At 37.9% G+C, this 21,662-nt stretch overlaps 2 protein-coding genes across 6 annotated transcripts in view; one reads left to right on the top strand and one right to left on the bottom strand.

The window, feature by feature from the left end:
* LOC122568332 (zinc finger protein chinmo) overlaps positions 1-21,592 on the top strand; it is a 77,206-nt gene extending 55,614 nt beyond the window's left edge. For all 5 annotated transcript variants that reach the window (XM_043727965.1, XM_043727966.1, XM_043727963.1 and 2 more), the window contains one exon: positions 7,863-21,592. In XM_043727965.1, coding sequence (XP_043583900.1) covers positions 7,863-8,095 — 233 coding nt within the window. In that variant the 3' untranslated portion in view covers positions 8,096-21,592. The remainder of the gene's footprint in view (positions 1-7,862) is intronic.
* LOC122568340 (uncharacterized protein DDB_G0272718-like) lies at positions 15,677-19,459 on the bottom strand. Its single transcript, XM_043727981.1, has 2 exons — positions 19,306-19,459; positions 15,677-15,738 (listed from the first exon to the last, which is right to left on the bottom strand). Exons 1-2 carry the CDS (start codon positions 19,457-19,459, stop codon positions 15,677-15,679), a joined length of 216 nt encoding a protein of 71 aa, XP_043583916.1.
* Positions 21,593-21,662: the final 70 nt, after the last annotated feature.

The raw sequence follows: 21,662 nt of genomic DNA, 5'->3' as shown, positions 1-21,662 counted from the left end.
TGGCTTTCGGAAGAGTTATGTCATCGACGCACAAACACGTGTATAAGACGGAGAGAGAAAAAGCTTCGGGACCTTGTTCTTAGATCGGTTCTACCTGGGTGGCTGTTTGTTTCGACGTTTACGATGATGCAGTGTAGAATTTTGAAATTGCCGTGTTTTTGCTAGTGATATCGCACTAGCAACATTTCTTCTTTTTCTCCTTTTTAATTGCAGTTTAATGTCTCATTAACTACAAGGTTATCGATAGACTGACTATTTGTAGATGATTATAGGAAATTCATAAGCGCAAAAATCCACAGAATGCACGCGATATTCGTTAATATAATTTGTTAGGCGCGATTCAATGTTCCCCCATTTATTCTTGCGTGTTTTTTGTTTCTTTCTTGGGATTCGTTTATTTTTAATTTTGTTAATGTGTGAAGTTTATTAGCCTGGCATGTTTAGGATCTTATTTATTGCCTGAAATACAGCGCGAGGTAGCGACGAAGTAGAATTTCGAATCCGACATTGCATTAAAGAGGACGAAAAGAATGTACCTAGAAAAGTGTCTATCTGTAGAAAGAGGAATAAAATTATTATGGTTATTATTATTTGTCTGCTTTATATGTGCATACTGTTGTATACTCTTCTTTCGTTATGTTATTTTTTCTTGTATATATATATATATATATATCAAGGAACAATATAATTAGCAATAACCATAAAATTGGTAATAAAACTGTTATGGTGCTATAAAAATCGCAATAAAATATATTAAAGAACCGTTCGTATCTTCCACAAACTCTTTAAGAATAATTAAACTAATTAATTAATCTAACAAAGTTTAACATTGTAAAATCTATTGCAATGACATTATTATCCGTCTCGTGTTGCCATTTAATGCTATCTCGGATAATATTTATATCGGGAATTATATCACCGAAAATAAAACGAACGATAACGAGGCAATTAATGTGAATAAAAATTGCGAACATATTCAATGTATCCAAATTTGAGAATTGCGCCGGATTAATTCGTAATCTAATCTATTCATTTGCATCGTTCTACTCGACGGTTGCAAGCTATGCATCTCTTTTTAATTCCAGATTATTTATCTTCTGTTTTCAAATTTATTCTTAAAAAATAACTTTTTATTTGAAGAGTATACTCTTCTTTTAAAGATTTTACAGAAAGGATGGCAATACTTCTTTTTCAATAATTGTGCGACGATCTCAACGTTATTAAGGTTTAACAATTAACCCGTACGTTGCACGTATTTTCTATCATCTTCCTTATTATTATGTGAATCCTACTCGTCGTTTTAAATTTATGCGTTTCCATATTTCATTGAATATGTGTATTAAAATAAATATTATTATTTAAAATGAAGATCTGTTTGATAAAAGATATGAGGAAGAGTTTTAGCCACATGTTAATAGCAGCGAATGCATTAATTAGCTGATTCGTCAATGTTGTAGTCTTCTTATCACATCCCTGTCTTTTGATAATAACGATATGTGCAAATATTATACTTTCTATAGCCGTTCTTACATCCATCGATTATTATTATCATTATTCATCAAAAAGCGAATAATCGTAAAAAATAATATGTACCTCGATTCTGTTAATGCACCGCTAAAGAAAAACAGCGTAGCAAGAAATTAACGAAAGCTTCACACGTATAATACGTATTTCCTTTAACTCTAATTATTTAACTCTAAAACTGGTCCATGTGCGAATCAAAACGTTCTGGCAGATGAGTCCAGGATAAAAATTCCGGCGATAATATTGCCGATATCCAGCAATGCGGTCGATCGATCGTAAGAAGCCATCGTGAGTTGTGGTAGGGCTGTATCTTTCTTTCTGTTATTCGTTTCTTCGTCCGCTCGATCCATTCAGCTGAAAAGGGAGGAAAAGGGTCAGGCCAGCGGCGATGGGTGGGCAAGACCTTGGAGGCTGCTGCGTCTTCGTAACCGAACCTTTCCATTTTCCCCTCTCCGAGAATTCGAGCGGACTGTTGCGGGATTTCCTCACCTTCTAGACCCTTCGAGCACGCGCGGCCAATCGAAGGTCAAATCAGGAACCTCGTATTTTCCGTCAACTCCGCGTCGATGCTCTCAGGGTCCCCGTGTTTTGAGAAATCGACAGAAACTCGAACTTCTATCGGTCGGTCTCGTGGCAGATGTGATCTTTCGGTGTGTTTGTATCTTACATCGAGTGACGTGGATCTGGAGCGAGATTAGGGATTAAAAGATTTCGAGATCGAGCGTGGGGCACGATAAGATGATGTTAAGTCGTGTTTCGAAACGGTGTTCCATAGTTTTTGGTACGATGAAAAGTTTAATTCGAGGTCTTACCGCGATTAAATCAACTTTTTATTCAGATCGTTAAACTTTCCTGTGATATAACATAGGTTTATGATTTTTGCTTAACACAGATTTAATGCAAATTAATTTTTAGAACGAGTTGCGTTTGTTTGTTCTGTTTTAGAGGGAAAGGAAGATAGGAATTATTCAATGGAAAATTTTCTAGTTTTATAAGTGTTATTTTTAAAGATACCGGTAAATTATATTTTTATCTAAGTTTATATTTGTTTCTTATTTTTTACACGGCTGTGCAATATTATGCATAGAAAACGTTCCAATTACCGAAAACAAGAATCACTGTTCTTGGGTTTGAAGAGCTCATAATTATTTAATTTAACGAGACCGACCTCGATTACGAAAAATATGATTATTTATTAGCGTGCATCGTATCTTTACATGCGGCTCGGTATCATCGCGTTACAGTATTATTATTCTGCAAGCACGTGTCAGGGTCACCTTCTGCGAAGTTTCCTACACGCACGTGTAGTCGAGCTTCTCGCTCAAAATAATTTTTCCCGAAAATTACAGCATCGAGGAGAAAGGACGTTCTTCTGCATTCTTTGCATGTCTCTTCGTTCCACGTGCAATCGCTCTGTTATAGCCTTCGAATCTATTTCAACCTAACCATATTTTCATTTCGTTGAAAAATGATCTGTCGTGATATTTTGATTCTTTCTTAAAGACTTTCGATGTTTATCAAAAGTGTTTCCACTCTATCGTCGTGTCTCTTATTTTTGCAACCAATTCTTCGTTGCCCTCTTGGTATAATTTACGTCGAGTAGTTTCGCGAATTATACAATTTTCCAATTATAAATTATCCTAATACGTAAGATACTTCGCATCTTAAGTAGAAATGGAATAAAGTCCAACGAATAGAATCAATTTTTTTTTTATAGTATTCTCACGTTTTAGCTATATAAAATTAAGTATGACAGCATACTGAAATTCGAATTCTCAAATCATTTTTAAGTAGATAGAAACTGATAATTGTAATCTAATCTCCTTGCGTTTTTGCCAGTTTCCTTGTATTTTTGTTGCAACATTGATATATTATTAAGAAACAAGAATGCAAAGAGTCGAAATGGAAGAAGAGAAAACTTTTTGAAAATTGTAAACGGTGCTAATAAAGATAATCATGCTGGAATCGAATGCATCGAAGACGCGTTGCCGTTGATCGAGATGGTACGAAGTAACGTTATGTAATATAAATATACTGCGCGTCGAGCGCATGCCAGTTCTTTTTTCGTTTGCAGCTACTCACGACTTTCTTGATGGCTGATTATCGCCACGCACTGGCGAGCGAATTATTTGTCTTCCAGACTGGCCAGAAATAACGCCTCTTGTCTTATACTACTTCGTGTCTTACGCATTGTCTGTAACTACTGCAATCGCTGCACGTGAATCGTTGCGTGGGAAAACTGTTGCGCTCTGTCTATGATCGTCTTAGGGTAACAAATCGGAACATTAACAAATTAAATACAAAATGAAATGTTCGAAATGGTATTCAAGTTATGAAATACTAAATTCGATAAGAGTTGAAATTGATAACTCCTAGTGTCACACTGTAGAGATGCAAAAATACCGATTGTGTATCACGAGAAAAATGGATTACTTGTTATAAGAAAATAGATTTACTCCTCAATTTCCTTTTACGTTTCATTTCTGTTCGACAATATTCATCACCTTAAGCAGCATATATTTTCGATTAAAAATCTGAATCTACGCGCTAAAGCTATTTTCTACGATTTTTACGACCTAGTGAAACAGTTAACACGAATAGCACAAGCTCTTATGTTTTCAATAATCCAGAACGAACAAAGAATAATATTGACTACCCAGAGAAACTCATTAACATAGAACAGTCTAACCACTAACATCGATGTAAAAACTTCCACCGATATCCCAATCTCCACGACTGACTCAACAGAAACCAATCGATAGATATTCAACTGAGCGACTCGACGATAATTTGAAAAAAACTTTTCGATCGCCTCACTTTCACCTAACGATTTTACATAATAGAAAATGCAACCGTTTTACACAACCGATTACAATCTTGGCACGTAACAGAGCCGAAGGGAGGCGAACGAAACGAGACGAAACGACGTCTCGATCGAAAACTTTTTAAGTAACTCTTGGTCAAGCGTGAAATCCTTCGGGAAGGAGATACGAGAAAAAGACGAAGGAGACGTTAAAACGCGGTTTCGAAACGCGCAGCTGTGGCACGAGAGATCTGTCAACTGCAAGCAACAGTACTTATTCTATCTGGATTCTCTGCAATTTAATCGGTCGGCTAAGCACGAAAACACGCCAGGAGGTCCTGTTTGCCGGCAGGTTAAACGCTGTAGGTTCCATCTCGATCAATTTTCGAGGGTGGAGGAACCGAACCAGAGGATGTCCTGTAATAATCGTCGATACACGCGAAATCCGCAAATTTCCAGGCAAGGCAGATGGCGTAGCCTTTCGCGGAAGCGATCGTTCTCGCTTCTTAAACACCGGCATCGGCGTTTTTCGTTTCTGCGTGTCTCAGGGGCGTATTTACCCCGCGGGCTCTTCCTCTATACATATACCTGCCTCTCATTTCACCTTTCTCTTTTTCTCCTCTTTTCCTTTGTCTTCCGTTTCCACGTCGTCTTCTTCCCTTTTAATTTTTGCTCGTCTCTATCGCTCTCTTCAGTCCTCTTCTGCCAACTATATTTACGTACTTTCGTCTTGTTCTCTACCTATGTTGGATTTTTCTCTTTTATCTCTGTTCTCTGGTTGTCGGATTTTCATGTTGCAATTTTAATGATTTGGTTTCAGATTAAAAGGATTAATATTTCGAGAAGAAAGATTATGATAAGATATTTGAAAATATATCGTTGTTGCTGATATACGAAGCTACACGCGTATCATTTACTGCCACGATTAATGTCATAATTTCTCTCTAAAGAAATTATTACGAGGACAAGATCCACTAAATCAAATTTTCTGATGTTTCTTTCATAGCTTCCTCAAATTTAAATTTTATTTCCCTTTTTCTAGCTGTACGTTCCAGCTCGATTTGAAAATGGTCTTCTTTTTAATATATGATATAGGCTAATATTTTGTATCAAAATATATAAATTAATAGAAATATATGATCCATTATAAATAACAAAAAATAAAACTGTAATTAAACGTAAACTAGTCACGACAAAATATCGAATGTGATTCAGAAAACTCAGAAATGCTTAACAAATCTTTTAATAGACAAACACGATTGTATCTAAAATAGCCCAAAAGATGGATTAAATTCTTCTTCTTCGTTCTTTCTGCAGCTATCTTTCACGATCTTCTTTGCTACTCTTGCGTTCTCTTCTCTGTCAGTCAAAGGACCGTTCACCCTTCTTTTTTAACACCATTGGCTTCTGTCCTCGGCCGGCACGCATTTTTCTAATCCCCACTCGTAGTCAATTCCATGCGGAGAACGTTTGGTTCGCCTTTGTCTTCGGGCAGCGATCCTTCGTGAATTTCATAGTCAGCTGCACGAAGATCGAGCCCCGCGGCCCCGTTTACTTTTTCTAGGATGGCCCGTCTCTATTTTTAACCTGCTATCCGCCGAAAAGAAGAACGAGCCGCGCTACTAGACGCGTGCACGCGCGTCCATCACGAGTGGCGCGCGTGCACTTCGATCTTGGGTCCCGGGGACATTTTTCACGGTTCGCGATACTTCTGGGAATGGAAAGTTTTTGCGAAATTTCCATATTTCTTCACTTCGAAATTTCGATGTGAAAAAAGTAAGATTGTTTGAGAAAAATTGAAATTGTTCGTGCAAGCATCATTTTACGTCACTAGGAATATTTCCTGTTTCGTTGGCATTTTGTTTTTCGTGGGATTTACGTATGACATTTTCTTACTGTACAATTTATAGAATGCATATATGAATGACTTTTAGATTTTGTAGAAACGAAGGATTTGAGCGTATGATGAGAAGCTCTGTTTTATGAATTATTCATAGATTTATATATTATTTATACGTAAGAAACATTTGCTTTACGAGTTGTTTTCTACAATTTGGAAAAATATTTTAGAATCTGTAAAGAGTGTAAATGCGTACGAAATTCTACGTTATATTGCACTTCGACAAAGAGACTTTCTTTTATTGGTCAGCATAAGTAAGAAGTTGAAGTATAAGTAAACGCATTTTATTATGATTCTTCTTATGAAATCTTAAAAACACGAGGTTCGATACAAACCAGGTTTAATCTAATCTACTTTGCGTTATTAAACATACATTGAGTCGTTATTATTTAATAAGACGATGATATAAGCGAAAAATAGCAGTTCAAGGGTAGGTAAGTAGACAATGTGTACATTATACGAGGACTGTTGCGACTGTGATGAATACAATGAATTCAATGAATGCTAATTAAAGATTGCTCGTTAAGAAGATACTCGTTAAAGATCTCCTTGCAATGTTCGTATAAAGAAATTTTCTATATTAAAGAAGTGCAATATTCTTCCCAAAAAATATGTCTTCTAAGAAAAATACTTGCTTCCAAAGTCTCAGCCACCGTTCTACATGCGCATCTACCAAATTAGATGGTCAGAATAAACCGGAAATTATTCAGATTCCATAAAAGTAGGCCTCGAGGAAGGTTTAAAACCATAGTTCTTCCACTTAGATCGGCTACTATTCATTCTACAAAATTCTGTTCTGCGAATACTCTGAATAATTGTAAATATATGGTTATTACTAACGATAATTCATTTCTTCACATGATTCCGTCGGAAGAGACATAATCGATAGGCTTTTATGAACACAAAATTCTCAAGGAAACGGAATAGCACGGAAATAAAAGCACGGAATATTCGTGTTCACGGTAGTTTCTAATATTTAACGACTGGTTTCGCATAGCCTAGGGAAAATGGTAAGGTGTGTAAATGTTGCTCTCAATTCGATCGTGACGAATGGGAATCTTCACGCGTTCCTCGGCGTATTTGCCGATGGAAATTAAATTTTATTTGACGTAATCTCCGTAAAACAAATGAAACGATTGAAACTGAAAAAGTGATAAATTTAAAAATAAAATTTATCGTGTGTTTCTATCCTTACGAAAAATATAACAAAGATGATAGACCCGTTCAAACAATTGCCACAGGGTTAAATGAAACATAGACATACGAGCTGATCATGAGTTTAAAAAGATCACCCAAATATTTTTCCTCAGATCAACCCATTAACACTGCAAACGATAATACCCAGAAGATGAAAGAATTGCTGAAAGAAATATAGAAATGGGTTAGATAAATACCCTTGTCCGAATCGACGTAATTACACCACAATCAACCAATAACAAATAACAAAATTACTAAATTAATTTAACAAAATTAAATGAAAGTAAAAACTACCGAATAACAATACCTATTTCCCTTGTATCAGCCAAGAAGCTGACATTTTCGCTATATGATAAAAGAATCGTTCAAAAAGAGATACGTTTTCTCAAATGAACGCGTCAATGCTACAAATAACACTATCAATATCTGTGATTGCAGGCAAGAAACTGAAGTGTCCATACTGCGAGAAGCTGTACGGCTACGAGACGAATCTGCGAGCTCATATACGGCAGCGTCACCAGGGTATCAGGGTGCCGTGTCCGTTCTGCTCGCGGACGTTCACGCGGAACAACACCGTCAGACGGCACATCGCACGGGAGCACAAGGCCGAGCTGAATCTGAAGGCCTTCCAACAAACAAACCACTCGATGTCAGACACGGTGCCGCAGTAACGGCGTCCTCGTTGTCATCGTCGTCATCGTCGTCGTCGTCTTCGTCGTTGTCATCGTGGTTGTCGCTGTCATCGTCGCGATGACATCGAAGACAACCCTATGGCTACTCGAGTTACCTGCGAGTGGCACGAAACGGAAATACCACGAATGCTGGAACGAGGAAGAAGCAACGAGGGCGAAGGTCTGTCCACCTTTTCCCTCGACCAACGTCGGTCAACGCCATCCCCATCCCATGTAGCATCCGAGTGGCGCTCGGGACTAAACATTTCCTCCGCAAAATCGCCACGCTGCGATTGACAGCGTTGCGCCGGAAGTCAACCGACGCTTTGACAGCGAGGTCGACAAAGGAACTGTCCCGCTGTGTCTCGTCTCGGCGATTCTAATAGTTGTCAATTACACCAGTCGTGTTTTCGGCTGAGCGATTCACCGTCCGAAAGCGTCTCCAGAGCGTCACTACGAAAGAGCAACCGCCGGAACACAGAGAATCGAGCTGAAGAATTAGATAAATTTACCGCTTATGCAGATGGTTAAACGTGGCGTTCGACTTATTTGATCGCATCAAACAATCACTGACTCATACTCGAAGGCTCAATGGATGCTGGACTTTCAAAAGATTCTTCGTGTTTTGGATTACCACTACTTTGAAGATTCACGTTGCTCCAACGATTGCACGCTCTTGGTACGCTTTTGCGGATACGAATTGCGTTTCTTTGGATAAATCGTGGAGGATGGACGTGGCGTGAACTTGGATGCGACAGAGGTTGTTGACCAGATGTAGTAGAAAAAATTGTCGCGCTAATCGGATCATAAAAGAGGTTAGCATTGGAAGAGAGGGAAGATGAAAGAAGGTAAAGGAAGATAAAGGAAGATAGAAGAAGGTAGAAGAGTGAAGCTTGGAAAAACGTCGACGTCCGATTGCTCGCGTAGCTCGCACAAAGGTACGAGTATAGTGGGATGATTAGGGGTGGGATTGAGGGAGATGAAAGCTCGTCGCGCCTCGGACACGCTCGCGAAATAACGCTGGATAATCACAAAACTAGTCAATAAAAGTGCAACGTCGAGTAAGAGTTATTAACTATAAAAGAGAAAGCTGAAGAAAAACAGTTTTTAAAAGAGCGCGATAAAAGATAGGGAAGTTAGAGACAAGCGTAACGCCGAAAGATCGAAACCGAAGAAAAGACGCGAATAGTTGAAAGCATGTTGAAACGCAGATTCACAATGTCAAGAGAGATTAAGCGAGTAGATTACGAGAAAGATGAAGAAAAAAAAAAAAGACGCATATCTCAGGTGAATCGTACTACCGTAAGCCAGTAGTTCTCGATTTATTTTATTATCTTTTTCGCCCTTCTGCTTTGTGGTTTACATATACATATATATGTATTTATACAATTCTTCACCATATTTTTTCGACGACTCCTCGCGTGAACGATCAGGATCGTTTTAAGGAGTCGTACGAATACCGATTAATATATATAGTATAAATATAAATATACCGAACATATAAATGAAAACGGTGCAAGCGCTGTTACGAGAAATAGGTTTAAACGAATGAAGCGTCTACTTACTGCCGCTACTTTATTTTATTCGATAGTTACGATCATGTTACCGATGGATTATTAAGAATTATCGAACTGATTACCAAATCACAATGCATTGAAACGCTGTTATTATATATTGATACTTTTACCGATTCTACCGCGAAGAAATAACACTGGTACTATTATTGCTGTTGATGTCGAGAGCCTAGGGTCAAGACACGGGTGATATCCGAACATAATTCAACACGTTACAACTTAAACACGTACGCGTTAGTGCCAAACAAATTGAGAACACAAAGAAAGGAAACATAGAAATTAAATCGCATTTTCTCGATCATACATTTTTCTACTCAGGATAGGTAATCGAATTTCTATTATTTTTTTACGCATCTCCACACACGAGACGGTAACATAGAGACGACGGACGACATACACTTCATCCGTGAGAAAAGCACACATATCCGGAAAAGAGAGATAGAGTGGTGCAGATTTTTCTTGTAAAACCGACACTGACGCATACCATCTTCTCCACTTTTATGTTTTTCTTCTCTTCTTTTTATATAGATATACCGTCGTTTTATAAAGAATTTATAAGATTATTAACTACAATGATAAAAGAATGGACAGGTTGTCGAGTTACCATATTATTAAATATATCATGTAGGCCACGTATGTAGATTCTTCTTGGTGAATGCGTGCAAACCGGAGGTTCGTATCGCGCGAGAAAATAAGCAATAATCGTTAAGATACATAGAGAAGAACTAATCTTTCCTTTTTGTAAGAACGTTGTTTTTTATATCTCTCTAAACGCACTGTATATATAACCAAGGGACGCTTGTTCTTAATCGTTATTATAGACGAACAGGAGTCTCCTGGTGAAAAATCAGGGCGTTCCACGTGCTACGTATTATAATACGAGATCCAAGATTTTTTAGCGAGTACGTTTATATTTACCTGATTGACGAAGAATCACGAAGCAATCGCATTCGCTTGGAAAGATCTCAAACGTGACGCGTTGTACGTCACGAAGAACAATCACTACCACTTTGTTACCTGTTTACAATGTTTAAATAGCGGACTTTTGTCCGAAGCAATAGTCGAGGATAATATATAATAGGTGATATAATTATGAAACCAATAGACCAGGACGAACAAGAAAGCATAGGGAATAATTGCTTAGATACCGGTTGTATAGAATGTGATCAATGCAATAGTTTATTATTAACGATTTAACCTATAAATAGATATATAGATACTCCTAGTCAGGATAGCACCACAATATTACTTGTTGCAGTATTTCACACGTTTATATTACAGACTTCTATCTTCTCTCTTCTTATTCTTTCTCCACTATTACAAACTTCCAGCCGTTTTTTTTTCTCCCTTTTTATTATTATTATTATTATTCGTTTATCGTCGTTTTCTTCATATCCGTCAGTATCTTGTCTTTTCTCTCGCTCATCTCTTTTTCTCCTATTTTTATTTGTTTGTTACGTTACAGAGGAAAATCAGAGTTTAACGAGAGTTATCTCACAACGATACGCCTATCTTCTTAAGATATCAAAGACAATAGTTAATAGGGGATTATTTAGTATTTAAATGGTCGTGAAAAGATCTAGAGTATATTAGTAAAAGGAAACTATTTGTTTCGTTTCCGTTTCCGTTGTCTCGTTCTTTCCCGTATTTTCTTGTTCGCGTTGCATGTGTTCTTTTTACGTTTCTACATTCTCTGCATAATTCTCTCTTTTTTTTTTTACGTTTTTCTTAGTTTCTTAAATACGATATCAAATCGCGAACCGGATCGTTCGCGTATTCTGCCAAATGACGATACGTATGACAGTACTACCTCATCGTTTTTTATAAGAATGCATACAAAACACAGGGAACACTGAGAGACCACTGATAGAATAACATCTGTACATTCCGTACAGCCGCCACTACTCGTCCGGTTAATGTCGGGATTATTCTCCTGCTGTTATACCCTGAGAGACAGGGTACGAACGTGAATCTTGAAGCTCTTCATCGAAATTCCATGCAATATTAATATTTATTTTCCAAACATGCTGCCATTCAACACATACGAAGAAAATATAATGAGTTATATTTTCTGTTTCTCAACGAAACAATTTTCTAACAACTAATCTCAATATTATCGAAATTGTTGTATATTTGGTCTTTCGAATTCAATATGTATGTATCATTATATCAGGATATTTGAAAAAATACGTCGCGTTCAGTGCTGCAACATTAGTTATACATTTGGTTTCATACAAAAGGATTTATTTACTTTAGAAAAAATTATATTCATTTACAATTATATCATCAGAGAAAATACTCTGCTAATCGGAAATTTAAAAAGACGAACTTATCACATTTTCTTCGCGCGATCTTCGCGTTGTAATCGTTCGTAGAATTTGTGGAGGATCGTTTTCATTCTACCATTTACAGATCGTACAAACGACGTCTCCTTCGAACTTTCAAACAATTTCATTTTATAGACATTAGTTTAACGCAAGTGCCGTATTAGCAAAGGAATTTCTGATAGACGAGAAGCTTCAAGGATCGCAAGCACACGTGATATATAAGCTCTACATACGATTATATAGTAGATCCGTTTTTTTACGAAGTTGCATTATCGCATACGTACACAACTGTATATGTAATAACTTACCATTATCTAATAACTTTCCACTATATAAGCACAGTGAGACACGTGAATGTGAGTACGCGCGTGTGTGTGCGTGCGTGAGCGCGAGAGACTGCGTGACAATTTACAAATAAAGAAACGCGGCGATTTCATCGTTTGGCAAGCGAAGTCTGGTTCCTCGGACCAATCACGATTTTTCAATCAAAGAAATGCGAAAAAGAAAAAGAAAGAAGAACGAAATCAGGTGAGAAACGAAAGTATTGTTTCATCACGAACAAAACGAAAAATATGTGAACTGAAAAAAGATATCGCGAGTGTACAGTGCACAGGTTTAATTGGCGAGAGCGAAGAAGTTTTAAACAAGTGGGGCTAAAATGGAGAAAATCCAAGTGAAAATATCAAATCAGCGAAAAGTGTTTCGAGTGCACGCGTGCTCGTTTCGTCGACGAATTTCGCGGATCATGTTTCCCGATCATCTCGAAGGGGTTGATAACAAAAAAAAAAAATAAAAAAATAAAAAATAAAAAAAAAATAAAAATAAAAATAAAACGGACGAAGAACATTCTAAGAAAGAAACTCGAAAGCTGACGAATGAAAAGAGCAAAAATGGAAATTGAAAAGGAAAAACCATACGAGACGTTTTTAGGAGGGCAAATTGTTTAGATCCGGACGCGAGGGTGATAATCGATGTTCTTTTAGGGCTGACTAAAGGGTGAATTTCTCGAGGATGGGGCTATAAAAACATTTTAGACGACGTGAAAATTAGTCATAGAGGGTGGACGAGAGGACCTCAAAACAAAAAGCAAAAAAACGAAGACGCTGCGGGAAGGGGGATTATTCAAAAGTGTTATGTGTCGTTTACGTATGTGATAGGAACATACACACACGCGCACACACATCTACACTGCACGTACATACACGTTTATGTACGAAACAGAAAAACACACAGAACGTACACGGGATACGTCGCAAAATGATCGATTTGCATATATGCTCACGAGTGTAAATAATTTTGGTACGCATACGTACTTTGGTTAAATTTTATTTCCTTTGTCTCTTCTTTTGTTTTCTTTTAAATTAAGCCGAAAAAATGTATACATATTTTCTTTTCTTTTCTTTTCTTCTTCTTCTCTTTTCTTTTTTCTTTTTTCTTTTTTCTTAACTTTTCTCGGCTACTCTGCCAAGCAGAAACGAACGAAACGAAATATCGAGAGTAATGTTAAGATCGTACAAACTTTAGTATTAAGTTTACACTTTTCTTAAGCGTTTCCTTTCATTTTTATTTCATCTAATATCGTTCCCTATTATTTTTCTTTGTTTTCGTTCTCTTTTAGGTAATTTTGGGGTGACGTTCGTTTAGGATAATGCGTTTACGTTCACAGTTGCGAATGTTTAAGAGGTTCGGGGCTAAAAAGCCATGTACTTTTTAGTTGCTTCGTCGTTAGCTGTTACGAATTTGCATATGTAAAAACACGCGTGTACAATGTATATACAGGTGTATATATACGAAGTTGATGAATCGAGTAAAGAGTGACGAGCAATCGATCGTGTTTGGGCAGGGGATGGAAACGAAAGTGAAAGATCGCTGGATCTGAAACCAGACTAAACTTACACTCGTGTTTTACTATTCATCGAATTATGAATCGCGTAGAATTCTTTTCCATATCCACAATTCTTCTGTGTTCGAATTGCTTCTTCTTTTCCGTTTCGTACTCGATCGCTTTGCAAATGTCCTTTGTCACAATTTTTTTTCGTAAGTAAAAAGCTTTTCAATAATCTCAAGGAAAAAGAAACGAGATTCAAAAGTCGCATATTTTCAAATTTATTTTTACACGTGTTCTTTACCCTTCTAATATTATTTTCGATAACGAAGTTTCTCGATCGTTTTGAAGATTACGAAATTATATTGGAAATGTTGCTTGAGATCAACTCACGATTCGCAAGAGTAGTTTTCAACGTCCCGTTTTCCCGCGTAAAGTTCCGCGCTGCCTGACCGTATCCCAGTGTGATTGGAAATACATACACACGCACACACGAACACGTGTATACAAGCACAAACACACATAGGCACACGCATATAGGAGGGGCGCGGTATCGTGCGTACGCTTAGCGTGCATATATCCACGTTGCGAAGCCACGCGCCAGCGTACGCACACGTATGTACCATTATTGTATCACGGCGTAGGATAAAATGTTGCATGTTGTTTCTATAATATGTGTTTTACGGATTGAAAATCCTTTAATAGATGTCGTGTGTGACACAGCTTGGCGAGGCGAGCTTTACACCGCGGGTCGACCGAATCGTTTCGAATTTCCCGCGTGAATCACGAGCGTCGCGGAGAAGGAAGAAAAAGAAATTAGAAAAACAAGGATAGTGACTTAAAGAGGAGTAGAAAGGCGTTAGACAGCAGAGAGTTCGATGAAAGACTCTTGAGTTTCAAGGTAAATTAGGATGATAATCGGTAGGGATCGCTTAAAAAATCGGTACGAAATCGGCGAGAAGTGAAGGAACTAGGAATAAACCGCGTTTAAAGGACGCTCGACACCCGCGACCGAGACTCGCGGTGTAAACGGGCTTTCCACGATTTAAAAAACGTAAAATGAAAAAAATATATGAGTAAAAAAAGAGATGGTAATCCTTCGTCACTGATGTTTGGCAACTGAGATCGCGTGGGCGGGCAAGTACAGTTGTCGAGGGTAGAATAAGAACATTGGCAGAGGCGAACGAAAAACAAGGGGAGGGGGAATGAAAGGGTGACGGCAGAGAGGCTGTCGCCGTGGAAAATAATTAAGGATCGGCGGAGATTGTTGCATGCTCGCGGTGAAAAACGAAGGAGGATAAGGATCGATGTTGTCGCTGCACCTGGGCTGCGCGTGCACTGTCTACTTATACTATACCGTTTGATCGTTGTATAGTATAAAAAAGAAAAAAGAAAAAAAATACAGTAATAGTACTATACCATAGTTGATAATGATTGCATAGTACATGTATCACGCACGCATAAGCATATTTAAACGTGACGAAAAAGTATAAAAAAAAAAAACATAACATTAATAAGAACGTAAGGAACGTACATTACGTAACGAACCTACATCTTCTTTTTCTTTTGGCGGCAAGATCGAATTAATCGATTGACGATTATTACGATTACGATTATAATATTGTAAAACTGTAGGGCTCATATTGTCGCGCAGCGGGGCTTCGATTTCGGCGGCGTGCGATCCTCGAACGAAGACAAACGTTTGAGCGGTCGCGACTTATAGTACAAAGTAAACTGTAATGCGTTAAGGGGTATAAATGAAGTAATCGATGGAAAAACGCGATAATGAAACAGATGACGATCGCAGATTTTTGTAAACTTACTATACACAATGTATTAAAAGAAACGATTACAATTATGATACTGATCGATGATAACGACGATAAAGATGATGATGATGATGATGATGATGATGATAATGATGATGATGATGATGGGTTTTATATAATATAGTTGAATTTGGACGGCTAGAGAGACGTGCATCGGTAGAACGATCAAGGGTTCGATGAACGCGATTTAATTAAGCTCATAACACTGCATTTCTCGATCTCGCCGTTTATTATGCCGAATGTTGTATACAGATTGGATGAGGAGGCGTATAATCCTGTTCGATGGATCGTGATTGATCGTTGTTCGGTAAAAGTCGTCGATATACAGTTTCTAACATTTCTTCTTTCTTCGAGATCCGGTGAAATTGAGCGAAGCAACGTCATTGCGATTTTCAAGCACGATATCCTATCCTATACAATTCGTCAGGTTTTTATTTCTGAATGATGCAATAGACCGACTGCCTCTGGTCTGCTATTAAGAATACAAAACTATCGTATCTTTTTTCTTTTTCTTCTTTTGCATCGCTATTACATTACAAAATCGCAACGGCGTCACCTGGCTCGTTTGCACCAAATCTCATAATAATGAAACATCATGTTACGATAGCTATGTTACAAGAAGAATCGACGACGTTTAATCTATGCAACGAGACGCATTATCCACTCGACGAGATATCGATATTTCTGTGATACGCAGGAAAGGAAGGAGGACACGTTTACTTTAAGCAGCGAACGTGCCGAAAGTTTAAATACCCATTACATATCAGTTTCAGGGAGATCGATCGCCCATTACTTTAACTATACTTGTCCCGTTTCATGTGATCCTCGTGAATCCTCTTTCCTTTATCTGGAATTGCAGAAGAACTGATTGTTCACCGACTGTTCCATGTGATCGTACTTTATACCAAATAGCTCGCAATAGTTAATATTATAGTTACAGAGTTGTTGAGATTGTTTTACCGCAGACTGCTACGTTTGCAACCGACTTTATATGTTTCTTAATCGTTCAGAGATGATATAAAAACGACTTAAACGCAGAGAATAGATAAGAACGATATAAATGCAAATATTTGCGAATGATACGTAGGAAATAGGTCCGAATGCTTGTTATGTACGAGTGTTAATAGCAGAAAGGATGAAAAGACTGGTGAAACTCGTCACTGCCACTAAGTAATCGAATCCTTCCGTGATCGGCTCGCCGATGCAAGCTCTGCCGTTCGTCACAGTAACGGAACACAATACTTCGTCATACACACTAGTACAAATGCTACCTCACACAAGATATACAGGGTGCAGAAGAAAGCAAAAGAGAGAAAAAAAAAGAAATGAATAGAAGCTTAAAATAAATCTCTGTACATAAAAGATGACACAATTTAAAAGGAAAAAGAAAACGGTATTTTGCGATAGAATCAAACGTCCCAGAGGTGTCGATGATCGGCATACGGTCCGACGTATTCTAAAGGAAACGACGATGGCAAGAAAAGAAAAGAAACAAATTGTAGTAAAAAAAAAAAAAAGATAAGAAAGATGGGAAAACACAGATGATAGTTAAACAGAGATCAGAATAAAAAAAAAATTCGAAACGGGTTCGGTGTCGTTAATCGAGACGACACGACTCGTACTCCACGGTGTCCTTTTCTCAGGAATAATGAAAACCAAGTACAAACTACAAAGTATAATAGTCGATAAGATTAACATAAATCAATAATCAAGCGATGCAATAGTCGAGTGTATAGTAGGGATCGATCCGGTGTAACTTGTACGCCGTTTCTCTTTGTCTCTTTCTCGCTCGTCCTTCCTTGCTATCTCATTTTTCCCCTTTTCTCTCTGTCTTTCGTCAGAAAGAAACTAACTCGTTGTTAACGATAACCGTCGCCGCGAAACATTAAAATATGAAACGTGTTTCGCACACGACGACGCTACGTTACTTATGGCACCGTGTGTTAATTACGCATACAAAAGATTAATTAAGTGCTCGAACGACCAGTTTCCTCTTCATTCTCACGTATCTTGCTCGTTCTTTCTTCTCTCTGTTAAATAGCGGCCATGCTCGTTAGAGCCGTTTTCGCTTCCGTTCGCCGTTTCATTCATTATGGGCGAACAAAGAGCAGAAAGAGCACTTTATGGTAGCGATATCATTGCGCTAACAAAGAGGAAGATACGTTTGTGAGAGAGGAAACAAGTGTCGCTTAAATAATGAGCCAATTAACGCGGGAATTATGTATCGTAACGACGATTCCGCGTTAAAGGAACGACGAACGTTGCTTGTTCGCCGCGTACTTCTTTCGATTCACGAATTTGTTAATTGTTTTAGTCTCTTTATCCTTATCGTGCGCTGCTGAACAATTTCCTTCGATGATCTATCTCCATCCAACACTTCTCATCGCGATGCAATCACTCGTCTAAGGTTAGGTTCATCGGACGCGTCAGACTTTATTCCTTAATCTTTTTTGAATTTCGCGCCACGGCACATTCCACCGTGGTTGTAAGTGTTCTTGTTAAGATATGTTCGTTCTTTGTTGACCGTTTTGTTACGTGGTGTTTCTCTGCCGGTCGGATGTTCCCTTACTGAACATTTCTTTTTTCATTTTCGGTGCCTTTTCTTTCTCTTTGTCTATTTTAAGGAAGCGAAACGTACATTTCGTACGAACTTCCTATCGCGCATGATAATGAAACATCTCTTCCTTTATTCCGTTTCGATGTTCATCTCACTAGACGTTCAGTTTATGCGTTCTGCTTACCATTTCGTATAGAACTCTCCTATTTTTTTCATCTTTACAAGATCTTTTCGAAAAAATTTTAAATAGGATTCTGTTCCTAAGTTTTATATTTTGCATACGACTTTATCGTTCTTCGTCTTTTCGCAAACATCTTTCCTCCTCTTCTTTATAATGAAGAAGAAGCAAAAGATCGATTATACACGTAAACAAATGCGAACATTCGTCCGGTTGCATTTTATTCTCAAACGCTATTGTCCACGATATGGTTCAGTTTCGTTCCTCAATGAAATCTCTTTTTACTTTCCACTTCCCATCGTCGTCCTCCTAATATCTTCTTCACCACGAAGTAATACACCTGCCCCTTTCGTCCTACGTTGGGAATTTCGTTATACTCGGAAGAAACGGACAAACCATCATCTCGTGCATCTATGACATAATCTTTCTACTGATAATAATAATAGTAATAATAATAATAGTAGGTGTATACGAAACCGCTTCTACCTCAATGAAACAAACGTACACGTATACATAGCTAACACGTACACGCATAAGCTCGTACATACAGACGCATATACACTCGCACATACACACACACGCAGACACACACACACACACACAAGATACATTTACGGTACGCATAGACGATCACGTTAATTACAAATAACGTTCGTACAATTGTGTGTCGCTTACGGTTCCTTCTCGGTTTTTCTTTCTCATGTGTCCCATTGATTGTGAGAAGTATTATTTTTCTACGCGACGCTCGGCGTAATACCGTGCGTTTCATTTTTTTGTATCATACAGAGGAAATGAAAAATGAAAAACAAATATGGAAGAACATGTAAAAGAAAATGAAATCAGAAAACCGCAACAAAATCGGATATACGTAAAAGTAATAATTATATTGTATGATATAAGAGAGATTTAACGATTACGATGATGATGATGATGATGATGATGATGATGATGATGATGATGATGAAGAAGAACTATAGCTGCCGCGAATAAATATATCGGATAATAGCACTGTCCTCCGTTCTTCCACCTTTTCTCCACCCCTTTTCTCCTTTTCGAAACTGCCTCCTCAAACATACCATCCTCCTCCTCCCGCCCCCATCAACTCCCTAAGCCTAATCTAACCTAATCTTTCCATCCTATCCTCCCTTCAGACGACCGAGTTTATGTAAATAATATCCGTTTATATTTATTTATTTATGTTTCTATGCGCTGGACGCGTCTAAGTTACACGCAATTTCAAATTAATCGATAACTATTCCTATTGATAGAACGAAAGAGAGTACACTGATTTTTTCAATATAAATATAAAATGGTATATATATATAAATATATAAATATATAAATAGATAGAGTATATTATATGTAATATTAAGAAGGTACTTGTTTAGATCATAAGCGTGCCCCGAACTCGTCGCCCCGCGATGCGACATTGCAAGTCGAAGACAAAAGATGAAAAATATAAATTAAAAATGGAATATTATATATTATATATATATAAATATACATACATACACGGACACACACAGACACATATAGAGACAGACAGACAGGAACATACACAGACACGCATATACGAAGAAGAGGACGAAAAAAAAGAAGATGCGAAGAAACGACGAAAGAATTAATAGAATAAACGCGATTTGTAAATCGCTGAATCACGCGGTGCACGCCATATTCGAGTTTCTCCTCTTCTTGTTCGCGAGCGAAATTTCGACTTAACGTCGACTAGTTTAGGGGATAAACGAGGATCGACGATGTCGAGGGGATGTACTCTGGGCATTTCCGCTTTAAGAACGCTAGGCAATATAAAACTCGAAGATAAGAAGCGTCGGAAGATTATTTGAAGGTTCGATCGATAGCTAATTATTTTATTTTGCATTAATGTTTCGCAGTATTGTCTATATATTTCAGTTTCCTTTTTAACGAAAATTCGATTGATCGATCGTTCCTTTGCAATGAAAACGGAGACAGTGATGCTTTATTTCAATTTTTTTTGTTTGCATATAATTTTACAGAAGAGTCCGAAGGAGCAGCGTATGGAACGACGCTTCTATCGTAGAAGTTTTACGTTCCGCGATGAAGATGAAAATTCTCGTCGCCTCGACATCGATCGCGTATTCAATATACGTAATCGTCGGTCCGCGCGTTCTCTTCGTCGGCATCGATTCGGCAGAAACGACCGTTCTTGTTGTGTATTTTATCTCGAAAAAATAGAGGAAGATCGTGGCTTGCACCGCAGATCGTACACGGTGGTTACCAATTTTGTTTTTAAGTTGAAAGATTAAGTTTTGCGTTACGATTATGAGAGAAATGCGAGGAAGGTGCGTGGTGGATACGAGAAGGAACGCGAACAATACGTAATGACAGAGAGTGTACGAGCGGAGGCGGCAAAATGGCAGATGCCTCCAGCGTGAGCGGAGCGCGCAAACCGTAGTTGCGTTTTTCGTGTATGCAAAATCACACTTTTGCATTCTATTTACAGAATTATTTTATTTATACGGGAAACAGTGCGCCTGTGTGCGAGTGCGTGCGTGACGACGCGTGAATGTGCTTCGGGACGTGTTAAAAATTCATTTCCAGCATAATTCATATATTCGAAATGTTTTCGAAATTGATCCCTGTGAAACCCGTTCGAAATGCATTTTTAATACGTTGAAGACGACTAAGTACGTCTTGATACGAATGTTAGGGATAGTATGCGAGTGAAATGATTGCTTGAGGATGCGTGAACGGGAGAGAGAAAAGAAAAGGAAAAAAGGTGATATAAGAGAGAGAAAGAGAGAGAGAGAGAGAGAGAGAGAGAGAGGGAAGGCATGGAAGTGGAATAGAAACGAAGAACGAGTCGAAACTCTGCCATCTCCAACGATCCCGGACAGGAACTGGGTTGGAATGATGATGATTATAATCATGATTCATTACGTGTTATGGTAAATTACTTTGGATAGGTAAGCGTGGAGGGGAAATAAAAAGTGAAATGAAATGACGAATGAAAACGCGAAGTATGGCGTTACGATACATTTTTCTTTTTATTTTTCTTTTTTCTCCGAGCGCGAACAGGGTGGCAGGGGTTTGTGCTACGCCGAGTTGAGTGTAACTCATCCTCTTTTTTGTTTGTATAAAAATTAATCGAAATTTAATTAAACTATTAATAACTGTTTAATTACTGTGAAACAAGAAAACATTAATTATAAATTACAAAAAATCTGACCAGGCATCTTTTCTTTCCCTGTCCTTTTCCCACTTGATTGTTACTTCGTATCTCCTTCGTACAAATCGA

This window comes from Bombus pyrosoma, linkage group LG6 (assembly GCF_014825855.1).
Source record: "Bombus pyrosoma isolate SC7728 linkage group LG6, ASM1482585v1, whole genome shotgun sequence".
Taxonomy (NCBI): domain Eukaryota; kingdom Metazoa; phylum Arthropoda; class Insecta; order Hymenoptera; family Apidae; genus Bombus; species Bombus pyrosoma.
This window is presented reverse-complemented; position numbering and strand designations above follow the sequence as displayed.